Below are 12,228 nucleotides of genomic sequence, written 5' to 3'. Positions count from 1 at the left end.
TTTTTCAACGCGAACTTTGCGAAAAATCGATAAATATACCATTGTAACAGACAAATTTTTTATAAAAAAATATCGTCGTCCCCTTGTAATCTCAAAATCAGTACCTCGAATCCCGAATTTCGTGACGATATAATCTGGACATCGTGGCGGGAATTATCCCGTAGGTGAAAGAGTCTGAGTTTTCGGATTATGCGAACGCACATCTATCACTCAAAATTTCACATCGAAAGCACTGCTTTCTAAATTATTAACATCTAATCGATCAAACAGATCTCCCTTTTTCGAGAGCGTTTCTACTAACTAAATACAATCTGAAATAATAAATAGTATTGGTAAGTGCTGCACTGTTAAAATAATCAATTATTACGAATCGTGAATGAAGGATAACGACAGCAAAAAGTGTCAAGACATAATTGCTGTTATTGATTGGACATCTTATATGTTAAACCGATTTTGACGCCGGCTGTTAATGGCGTATATGCAATCGAAATTTTGCGTTCAAAGGAATTCGAAATAATTTTACTCGTTTTTACAGTGATTTTATACTCTGCAAAATGTACAGAGTAAGATCATATTAAGCAATGAATTAATGTTTATACCCTTAAATGAGAAAAGCACGTTAAATTTCTAAATTTTATACGACGGATAACAATATGCGCACGCGCGGTATGTGCATACATACCAATTTCCGGTTGAAATACATTTCCCCTTCTTTCTAAACACCCAAGATGGTAGGTACATCTCCATTCAAAAATATGAGTAATTCATCTGAAATTGTGCTTGTAATCCTTCAACAATGTTGCTTCTAAGGTTTAGTTTTGTATACTAGATTTCATTTCCTGAAAAACAAACGCAAAATTTTACATTTTTATCAAACATCAATAATTGTCGAATCAGTGAAAACATAACCTCGAAAAGTGACATGAGTCTGTATAATATTCTTTTACTTTTTCGAGTAAAAATATGGAAACCAATAATTAGAAACAAACTAAATAAGTGCGTCAAAGTACACTAACGTTGAAAAATATTAATTTAAAATTTACAAGTTCAGGGTTATGGTTACTTGACAATGAACTTTGCATGTGGCTATAATGTTGTACATTTTTATTTTTTCAGGTGAACGTTCCGAAACAGAGACGCACTTTTTGCAAGAAATGCAAAGTACACAAGCCTCACAAAGTGACACAGTATAAAAAAAGTAAGGAACGACATGCATCTCAAGGTAGAAGACGTTACGACCGTAAACAACAAGGATTTGGTGGCCAGACCAAACCTATATTCAGAAAGAAGGTGGGTATTGCTAAATAATGATCAATTACTAGCGGATACGACTGATTTTGATTTATTTATAATTCGCAATGTTCCTTCTAGGCAAAAACTACAAAGAAAATTGTCTTAAGAATGGAATGTACAGAATGCAAGTATAGGAAACAAATTCCTCTTAAAAGATGTAAACATTTTGAATTAGGAGGTGACAAGAAAAGAAAAGTAAGTAATTTTAGCTTTAGTATTTGTTGATTATTTTATGGATTACTATAGCGTTGATTAACATATTTTTAAATGTTCTTTTAGGGACAAATGATCCAGTTCTAGGGTCAAGTTATGTACATTGACCTTCTGTATGTATTTAATAAGAAATGAAATAAATCTTTTGGAATTTGTATAGTTGTTTATTTTATTTATTGTATTTTATAATGCAAAAATATTTTTCATGCGTAATGTATAAATACAAGTAAATGTTTAATCTGCTTCTTCCTGTTGCTTCGAAACTATTTGCTGGGAACTGCTGTTAAAATAAAAAATAAGAATAATGTAAAGGTGACATCACCCAAAAAAAAAAGTTGTTTCATCAACACTTCAATTTTGTTATGCTTCTTTGACAATTTTCATTTAAAGGAGTACATTTATGGTAATTCTTATTGTCGTACATTTTATTTATTAATTAGAACTTACTCCAATATAGACGAGTCCAAGCCCTCTTGCTCCATCATTAACTTGACTGCCTCTTTTCGTACACCGAAATGTACCATTTTGAAATATTTCTCATAACGTGGATCTTTATTTACCGGTTCTTGTTCAGTCTGTGTGCTTTTAGGGTCATCTTCAATGACATTGTCAGATTCATCTATATTAGATACACTTGTTTCTTCTTGTTTAACATCGTTACAATTCACTGAACATTCTGTTTCCTGTTGTTCGTGTTCCAGACTAGGAACAGACGACAACTACAAGAAATCCATAGATTATTTGAATCTTGAAAAATTGTTAAACCTTTAAATCGTGTTTGTACCTTAATTAAAAAACCTTTACATACCCAAGATTCCAAAATTTCTATCGAAGCTTCGATCCTCTGTAACTTATTTTCAAATTCAAATAATTTCTCTTCGCATGATAATGTAAATTTATTGAGAAATGTTACAGTGTGGGCGATAAAATGATTTATAAACGATATAGTTCTTTTCTGATTAATTGGTGGAACCTAGGATGATTGAAAATAATATTAATTGTATGTATCGTCGATATGTTAACACTAAGAAAGATTAAAGACTGAAGACTAATATATTTGCACCTTCGTATAATCGATAGTTGGTTCGATTATCGGAATTTTGTAATCATTCATTGTACCACTATTTTCAAATGTTATTTCTCGTGTTTGTTGACCAACTGTCAAACGTCATAAACTTTCGATGCATTGCTCCCACAGATCATGTAGGACTCATGGTAGGATGGTTCATAACTAAGAACCGAAATTTCTCAACTATAGCGGGTACACGTATCCTCTTGTGAACACTCTGCAGATAACGCACAGACGGCGGGGCGTTTGAAAAGTTTTTTTACATTGAAAATAATTTCATAAATTTACAAGTTACAAATACCAAGTGGAAAATAATTCAAACGCGTATCATGATCAAGATTGCAATACATTTGTAAATTCGATCTGTTAGTATGTTTTGCATTATGGATAAAATTTGCACCAAGTATAATAGATTATTAAACGTAAGAATGAAATACTTGTATATAATATTGTGTTGGTAGAATTTTGCTTGATAAATATACAATTTTTGTAATTAAATCTGTAAACGATATCAGATACAGAGTACTGAAAAGAAACACTTTCTCGGCAACGGGCCAGCGGACATTTTCCGCGTCGTACGCGTTTTAGGAGACTCGTTCAATCGAAATTTAAGAAAGAAAAATTAATTGTTATAAGTCGATAAAGTAGAATATGCGCTGACAGCGTAAACGAGAACTTTTTAGTGGGTTTACAGGTTGGACTTATAGGTTGGATGTAGGTCTAGTAAACGCGACTGTCTGTTGTCAGTGGGAATCAACTGTATGGAGATTACAGAGAAAAAGATTATTTTTTAAAGAATGGAGTCACCACCTGACCTGGAAACTGTTTACCAGGCTGTGTATTCTTTGTATAATAACTCGAATCCTTCGGGACCAGGAAAAACGTCGCAATGGTTGGACGAATTACAAAAATCGGTAAGCTATTTGTTAGCGGTCTTTCAGCCAGTACTACCACATATGTTCTATTCTAATATGTTTTGCACACATCTCACTCTATTGTTATATCGATAGTGCAATCATTGTTACGTATCTATCGAACCAACCATATAAAATAATGATTAAAAAATGTTACCAGATGAAGTAGTTTCTAACCTCACCCTGTACATTCTTGTTCCTCAATTGCAATTTTCGCTTCATTTTACGCGTGATTTACATGTATAAATAGAAATACAGAAAACATTTTAATTTCAATAATTGTGATATTTACGTATTATTTTAGGTATTCGCATGGAAAATAGCAGATGAAATGCTGCAGCAAAAGCGTGATGTTCAATCATGTTACTTCGCTGCACAAACAATGCGCACAAAAATACAACTATGCTTCCAAGAGCTACCTTCGGATGCTCATATTTCTTTGAGAGATTCTTTAATGAATCACATATCGCAAACTAATGAAAATACAAATTCTGCTATTGTTACACAGGTCTATATGCTTTATAATATTTGGGCAATTACTATTACCCAATCAACAATCAGTCATAATATTAAGAATTATTCTTACAGTTATGCCTAGCACTGGCAGATCTCGCGTTACAAATGTCCTCTTGGCAAAAACCAGTTGTGGATTTAATTAGTAGATACGGCACATCAACTAGTAGTTTGTGGCCATTACTTGAAGTAATGACAGTCTTACCGGAAGAAGTAAATTCAAGATCTCTCAGGTGAAATCAAAGATCAGAGAAAGTGCTAAAACATACACAAAGTAGTTTAATCTGGTTAAATTAATGTCTAATTCAAATTAAATTATACAGATTAGGAGCCAATCGTAGACAACACATATTACTCGAACTTAATGCGAGCGCGGACACGGTAACAGAATTTTTGGTGAGTCAAATTAGAAGATAAATTTATAATTCATATTGTTGTTGTACAACATAATTATTGGATTCAATTTTCAGAAGCTGTGTTTAAAAAATGGGGGAGACAATGTACAAATTCGTGTTACAATTCTTAGATGTTTTACAAGTTGGATCGCAGTACACGCTATACCCCTCGTACCTACGAGCGACGTTATTGTATATACCCTCCAAGTAAGTTTCTCGAATAACAGTAATTAACGCGAACTAAGAATTCACTGATGTACGCGTGTTTTAGATACTTGGAAACCACATGATTGGATCTCAATTACACGAAGCAGCCGCGGATTGCATATGTGTAATTTTACAAGTCCTAGAAGAAGATAGTAATAGCAACCGTGATGATAATAATAGCGAGTCAAATATACAGTTACAACAGCTGCAACTATGGCTCTTCACCAGTGTAATGGCTTTGGAACAACCGTACCATTTATCTGTTGCACACGAAGACATGGACAAGTAAACTTTATATTTTAATATAACAAAAGACACGAGAGAGCTCGATGGTAACTTTACGTATTTACTTAGTCATTATAATGAATACTGTTTAGGTCGATAAATTATTGCCGGATTTTTACGGAATTAGCCGAAACATTCTTGGAAACGATGATAAGCGGCTGTGTGGGAGGCAAGCAACATTATGCTATTAAAATTCTTGACCTTGTTTTAGTATGTGTTGGACACCACGATTACGAGGTAAATATTTCGTTTTCTCTTTAATACCAACTCCAGCTATCAGTTATTGAAATAATATTATTTGTATCAGGTGGCACAAATAACTTTTAATCTGTGGTACCGCTTATCTGAAATTCTTTACTTAAAAAACAGTGATGACCTTAACGCGGTGTTCCGACCTCATATGGAGAGATTAATTGGAGCGTTATGTAGGCACTGTCAAATGGAACCGGATCATGTTAGTAATCAGAATGTTCCAAGTGTTGTAGCAATTTTTTTTTTGTATTAACATGAAATACAACAATTTCTTTTGATAGCTGGGTCTAGTAGAAGAGGGTGCTGGTGGGGAAGAATTTGCAGATTTCAGAAATCGCGTTTCGGAACTAATTAAGGATGTCGTATTTGTAGTTGGAAGTAGTCACTGTTTCCGACAAATGTTTTCTTCCTTAACGGGTGGTCCTGGACCACAAGGTCAAACAAATCACGTGTCTACGTGGGATTCAACCGAAGCCGCATTATTTGTAATGCAAGCGGTTGCGAAAAACATTTTACCGTTAGTTTCTTCACGTTGTACATAACGTTTGCGCAAAACGTTTCCTTCGACTTGAAATTTATGACAACATTTACTTACAGAAAAGAAAATGACGTTGTTCCAAAAGTAGTAGAGGCTATTTTAAATTTACCCGAAAACACACACGTAGCTGTACGTCATACGAGTATTCTTTTATTAGGCGAACTTTGCGAATGGATAGATAATCATCCTCAGTCCTTGGGTGAGTTTCTAAGTAACTATAATTTATTTCAATGCGTTTTTTGCATTACACATTAACGAAAAATTATCGTTCTAGAACCTGTTTTAAACTTTCTCCTGACTTGCTTGAGTCAGAAAGGTTTAGGAAGCGCAGCGTGTGGCGCGTTACTGAGTATATGTACAGCTTGTCCGTTGCATATGGCTTCACACTTTCCAGGACTGTTGCAAATTGCACGTTCCCTTGACAGTTTTGCTATCAGTAACGACGCAGCTATCGGTTTACTCAAAGGTGAGATGACGTGTTATTTATTTTCATAAACAAAATTATAAAATACTTTCTGTTATTCTGCGATAGGCGTTGCAATAATCATGTCTAGCTTACCACGCGAGGAAATCACTCAGGCAATGAAAGAGTTGTGTTGGTTTCAAGCTAGACCTTTATGTGAAATTATGGAACGTAGAATCCCAATTGAAATAGGAACGAAGACTGATCCTGTGATATGGCTAGATAGATTAGCCGCTGTATTTAGACATACCGATCTTCGTATCGAGGACCCTAACGAAACTCATCCTTGTCAAAGTGCAGTCACTGAAGTAAGATTTAGTAACTAGTAACGTGATTAAATCCTTATGATAATAAATGGTTATATATTTGTTATATTCCTCTTATCATTGAATGTAGATGTGGCCGATACTGTCAAATGTATGTACAGCGTATCAACATGACGCAAAATTGATGGAAAGATGCTGTCGTTGTTTGAGATTCGCTGTCCGCTGTGTAGGAAAACATTCCGCCCATCTTCTCGAACCCCTCGTAAAACAGGTAATAATTACTTAGAAGCTAAGGTGCGTACAATTTTATTAACAATTTTCGAAAATTTTCAGATTGTACAATTGTACGTAGCGCATCAACACAGCTGCTTTTTATACCTTGGTTCGATATTAGTCGACGAATACGCGACCGATTCCGAATGCGTCGCTGGTTTATTAGCAATGCTCGAAGCATTTATTGGGCCTACCTTTAATATACTTCAACAACAAGATGGATTAAAGAATCATCCCGATACAGTAGACGATCTTTTTAGATTATGTGCTAGGTATACAGCCACAACATTCAACATTTATTTAAATGATACGGTTACTTTTCAAACTTGATAATATCTTTACTTTTAACATTAGGTTCCTTCAAAGGGCTCCGATCCCTTTCTTACACTCGGCCATAATAGACAGTATAATTGACTGTGCCTTAACGGCCTGTAGTTTAGACCATAGGGATGCAAATGTTTCGGTAATGAAATTCTTTTACGATCTTTTGCACTGCGGACGCAATCACGAGGTAATTTAAAGGAACGTTTATTTTTCATTATGCTTGTTGTATAAATATTAATGTTTCTTCTCTTCCTTCAAGAATCGTTCGGATTATACGATACGACGAGAAATGGTGCAACGTATATTATGGGAGAAAGGACAAACGTTAGTCGTAAGACTGCTACACGCATCCGTATTTTCACTATCAACTTACATGTTATCGGATGTAGCGGATGTTCTTGTTGAACTCTCTCTAAATAACAGAGAGGTAAGACGTACACGATCGATTTCTGATTAAAGTAACAGATATATGGTAATACGATAACAACTAAATATGTTTGTGATGTTTGTTCTTTAGTCGCTATCCAAGTGGTTGGAAGAAGCAATCAAAACGATGCCCTCTCAAAACGCGGGTGGCTCCCCTACGGCACAACCTGAGCAACTATTCGAATTTCATAGTACTGTTACAAGGTATAACAAATTATGATGTTTATTGTTGTTCCCTTGAAAAATAACGATTCCATTCGAATTATTTATCTTTTAGGGCGGACACGGCAAAAGTCGTGAATCATGCTTTACGGAATTTTGCACGTTTGTATCGTTGATGCATTTCGCTGTAAAATTTAAGGTCAAGAATGTCAAAATTATGAACAATAAAAATCTTGCGAGATCCTTCATTTGACCAATACATTCGAAGGTATCAAAGAAACAAGATTATTGTAAAACGGTGAGTCTATGGTGTATAAATGTATTTACAAAAGTTTTAAATATTTTGTACGTGTTTACTATCTTCACATTCCTTTGCAAAGTATGTAAAAATAATAAAGATAAGCTAGCTGTCCTTCTTGTAAAATGTATTTATTAATTTTACACAGAAGTAATGCATTTAGTAACGCTTTTTTTTTATCGTGGATATTTCTTTTTTTTTTTTTACATGTGCTGAATACGAAACATAGAATTTTATTATGCGTTGCATGCCTTTTTTTTTTTTTTTTATATATACATAATTTCGTGTACAGCTTTGTTGCATTTGTTCCTCGTAATTTTTGAATATATAATACCTATGGAAAGTGATATCCGGATTACCTATTACATTAGGTATATATCTAGTCAATTTTTTGAAGATATTCGATTTTATGCATACTTTGTAGATAACGTGCAGATAGTAAACATCGGAAGAACAGAATGATTATATATTTTTGTGCTTTCCATCTTATTTACACAGACAACCTTACAATGGAATACTATTAAATTACTCCAAAAATTATCAAAAGTGTGTTATTCGATTTATCATACACTAAAATGTATTAAGTTAGGTAATATCGTTTTACAATTGTGTTTTTAATACTCTCGACTGTCCTGTTACGAGATATCACTTCCAGACGCGAGATTTCATATTTTACATAGGTAATAATATGGAGAGCATGTAATTTACAAAAAACGAATTTTTAGCAAGCGTCTAGCCGATAAACAATAAAATTACACAAATAAGAATTGATACGACACAATTCACATCTATTGTGCATGTGTATTACAAAAAAGAGAACAATAGGTTTGAATTTTACTCGATAAAATGTAAACCTTGTTCACAATTGTGTATCTCTTTCATGTGTCTCGGAAAATATAATTTTATAAATGTCTAGATCACGTTTAAGATTAATAAGATGTGATATATTATACGACGATATTCTGAGACGAAACATAAATACGTTATATTTCTATTACATGAATATACATTTTAAAGGGAATTTCTTGATAGATTTGGACACTGTTAACGTTTAAGTTGATTCGATATCACGGTACGTATACATGTGTAAAAAATGTGCGAGTATGACAGTAAATCTGATTAAGGTATAAGAACAGGACACAGTCATTCATTGAATGCAGAATAAACGAAGAAATACACACTCATTTAACACGATAGTTAACTTTTAAGTGTACAAATATTTTACATATACAAGACATGTAATTTTTTGCAAAGCGTTAATGTACAGTTAAGATATTAATGAAAGATAAGCATTATTATTGGTAAGAATATCATTTGTAACGTAAGGTTGAAAATGATTAAACTGTACGAATATTTTGATGACTAGTATTAATTTTAGCATTTACGCTAATGTTTCGCTTTATATAATAACAAATTTCCGACGTATTTCGAATAAAATGATATTTTTTACTTAAACGATGAATATTTAATCGTAACTAGAATCGACAATAATGTAATTCGTAGTTGTTCAATTTGGTCTGCGTTGTAGAATACACAACAACATTCCGTAAGTATTTTCGTTTAACGACTCTCAGTGCAATTAACAACGAATGAATCCGTTCGAGTTTAACGGAATTTTTGACAAACCGAAGAAATTGAAAGGTTAGATGCTCATTGGTTGCTCACTCAGGTGTACCTGAGTTATAATCCCCGGTACATTGTGCAGGTAAAAGATTGCGAGGAAAGGTCCTAATGATAGGCCTTATGGCCACAGTGATTGTTCTGCGCGATAAAGGGCGTTTCTTACAGGAAACGAAGTACTTACGAAAAGAGATCTTGACGAACAGCTGTGCAATAAATTGTTAAGCGACTGTATGGAACACCCAGTTACAAGGTGAATCCGGAAATATTTGGGTCGTTGAGAAGACGGCAGGTGCTTTTTCAAGTTTTAATCATTCTTTCCTGCCGCATAACCATCATATACCGAATAAATTGTAATATTTTAATATCATTAAATTTTGATTGCAAGGACCTCGGTTCTTTTCGTTGGAACAATTTATATTTCAACGGTTTTGCGTTACGCAGTGGCGTATCATACGTCCAGCAGACTTGAGACAAAGTGGAATTTCGGTGTAAACTGAGAATATCTGACATACATTATAAACTAATGCAAATATGAGTCTATACTTGGAAGTTTTCTGTCTGTGACGTATAATGCGTCGCTGACGTTAGATTGTAGCATTGAGAGGGGAAAGCCAGTGACAGTCGAATAACTTTGTAATCAAGTACCGGGAACAGGTAATCCAATGGTTCTAGAGATATGCTCGTGATTCAGGTTCGGTGCCACGTCTTCTCGAAACATTGCTAGCAATCTCTCGGGACTCTGAGTCACTGAACAGTTGTCTTATGAGTCACACACAGTCGAACCTTATTGGCTAAGGAATTGGTTTCTAACAAAGGAATGTTGTTGTAACGCGTAGCCATGTAAGTGAGAACAGATGTACATATACGTATACATATGCATATATATACATATGCGTATATATATATATGTAATAGATCGTCCTTTCGTACTCGATTTCGATCGACGATCTATTACACGCATATACGTATACACGATGGCTCGAGCAAATGGAATCATTTCGATGATTTAAAAAATATTGCATGATTCAAGTAACGTGTTTTTCGAAAAAGACTACTGTATGATCGAAATTTGTAATATTTATGTCTGAAAATTTGATGTATGATATTAGGTCTGTTAGTTAGGGCTAGTGAAAATCGGGGGCCCCTTAGCTACACTACTGTTTCAAGAGCCTTTTCCATTTTCCAGTTATTGTTTGTTTCTTGCAGTAGATGGCGAAATTAGGCAGAATAGAATAGATATGACGGACCCATCGCCCTAACCCAACACGCATATACGATATACGATAACCGTTAATCCCTTCAATTACTTGGATAACAGTATGTACCGTTTACAGAAAATGGGTAGAGCTCTTGTGTATACTATGCCAACGTTACTTTTCTTGTGCTTACGAATTGTTCCGTGTAACAATCGACCATAACCTGGTCTCTTTTGCACGTGCATCCTATTTATTATTAATCCTACAAGTCTAAATGTCTAACGTATGTTTGGTGCAAATGTTCAATGGAAACCATTAGTTGGAAAATTTCTGGTCAGGTAGCTTTCAGGGTGTCCTAACGGGACTGTGATGAGATTAAAACCGATTAGGATTCTCTGATTTACAAAGGTCGCCTGGATACCTGCGATTTCGACTGACCTGTGGTTTTGGTTTCTAGAAATTTGATGCGACAAAGAATCTTTCGGGACAATTTTCTTCAGACCCAACAGCACCGTAGAGGGCATTTTTGGTTAGAAGCTCGAAATAAAGGAATTACTCGGACGAATTTGCTCTGAATTACTAAAAATGGGTAATAATTTATTTTTGACGTATTTTAACGGCACCGTCAGGTGACACCAACGTGGTATCATACGCGAGACGATGGTCAATTGTTGGTGGCGCCACGTTGTTACGTGTTACGAGAATTTATAAAATGCAACAGTGGCTATTCGTCAACGCGATCTACTCCGATGACTTGGTGTTGTGTTTATCTACATATGTATATTATTTCATATGAAACGAGTGATTCAATCACAAGTTGTAATGATTTTTATGTTTCATTTCTATACATAGAGATCTGTCATACGTATCTGTCATACAGTGATTTGAATTGGGATCCCAAGGCGACAGGCATCGTTCGTATAATTTTATGTAAAATTATCCTTACACATCGTACAACATTTGCGACATATTGAAAAGATAAATGTACATGCTCGTTTACTGGGTTTTCATTAAAAACTGTCTAAATAGAAATCTGAATAGAAAATATTGTAAAAATGAAAGAAAATAAGTTGAAATGTTTTCTCTGAGTAGCGAACGTGGCGCAACGTGTGGTGAAGCTGTCGACAGTTGTTTGCGTGAAAGGTGGGAGATTGAAATAGTTAATTTTTGAAAAATTTCCTGCAAAACAATACAACAGATTGGTTTTCTCGTGCAGAATGCAGCACGTAACTATCGCTGAATTCACCCTCTCTCATCGACGGCGACGGGCAGCGGCGCGTTGCCGGGCAACCAGACAGTCAGACTGCTGTCTGCCGATCTGCCAGGGGCGCGGAAGGCCGCGACGAGACGAGACGAGACGAGACGAGACGAGACGAGACCAGACTAGATCAGACCAGACCAGACCAGACCAGACGAGGCCAGAAGAGTAGACAAACGTGCGGAGGAGAGAAGAATTGAATAGAGACGACACGAGAGAGGAGTCAAGGGGCCAGAGGGATCGGGTATAAGGCAGGTGTA

General features: G+C 35.1%; 3 protein-coding genes across 5 annotated transcripts; 2 read left to right on the top strand and 1 right to left on the bottom strand.

Annotated features, from left to right (window-relative positions):
• Positions 1–598: 598 nt before the first annotated feature.
• LOC128877107 (60S ribosomal protein L44) lies at positions 599–1,661 on the top strand. Its single transcript, XM_054124126.1, has 4 exons — positions 599–731; positions 1,117–1,290; positions 1,372–1,488; positions 1,573–1,661. Exons 1-4 carry the CDS (start codon positions 729–731, stop codon positions 1,591–1,593), a joined length of 315 nt encoding a protein of 104 aa, XP_053980101.1. The 5' UTR covers positions 599–728; the 3' UTR covers positions 1,594–1,661.
• LOC128877105 (WASH complex subunit 3) lies at positions 1,631–3,539 on the bottom strand. 2 transcript variants are annotated; one of them, XM_054124123.1, is made up of 5 exons: positions 3,391–3,536; positions 2,570–2,792; positions 2,315–2,479; positions 1,954–2,225; positions 1,631–1,786 (listed from the first exon to the last, which is right to left on the bottom strand). In XM_054124123.1, exons 2-5 carry the CDS (start codon positions 2,618–2,620, stop codon positions 1,741–1,743), a joined length of 534 nt encoding a protein of 177 aa, XP_053980098.1. In that variant the 5' UTR covers positions 2,621–2,792; positions 3,391–3,536; the 3' UTR covers positions 1,631–1,740. The 2 variants fall into 2 exon arrangements, with proteins under 2 accessions (XP_053980098.1, XP_053980099.1); XM_054124124.1 differs by having other exon boundaries at positions 1,640–1,783; positions 3,391–3,539.
• Positions 3,027–9,246, top strand: LOC128877102 (transportin-3). Of its 2 annotated transcripts, XR_008457190.1 has the most exons (19): positions 3,027–3,489; positions 3,794–3,997; positions 4,078–4,235; positions 4,326–4,398; positions 4,473–4,604; positions 4,669–4,889; positions 4,982–5,126; positions 5,197–5,343; positions 5,423–5,658; positions 5,739–5,878; positions 5,954–6,145; positions 6,212–6,450; positions 6,539–6,679; positions 6,742–6,953; positions 7,036–7,192; positions 7,265–7,432; positions 7,523–7,635; positions 7,709–7,891; positions 8,390–9,246. XR_008457190.1 is itself a non-coding variant. In XM_054124115.1 (18 exons), the coding sequence occupies exons 1-18, from the start codon at positions 3,373–3,375 to the stop codon at positions 7,767–7,769; spliced, it is 2,856 nt and encodes a 951-aa protein (XP_053980090.1). In that variant the 5' UTR covers positions 3,027–3,372; the 3' UTR covers positions 7,770–9,246. The 2 variants fall into 2 exon arrangements, 1 of the variants encoding a protein (XP_053980090.1); XM_054124115.1 differs by having other exon boundaries at positions 7,709–9,246.
• Positions 9,247–12,228: the final 2,982 nt, after the last annotated feature.

This window comes from Hylaeus volcanicus, chromosome 5, assembly GCF_026283585.1.
Source record: "Hylaeus volcanicus isolate JK05 chromosome 5, UHH_iyHylVolc1.0_haploid, whole genome shotgun sequence".
NCBI classification, from domain to species: Eukaryota; Metazoa; Arthropoda; class Insecta; order Hymenoptera; family Colletidae; genus Hylaeus; species Hylaeus volcanicus.
Note: the sequence above shows the minus strand (reverse complement) of the source record. Positions and strands in the feature narration are given on the sequence as shown.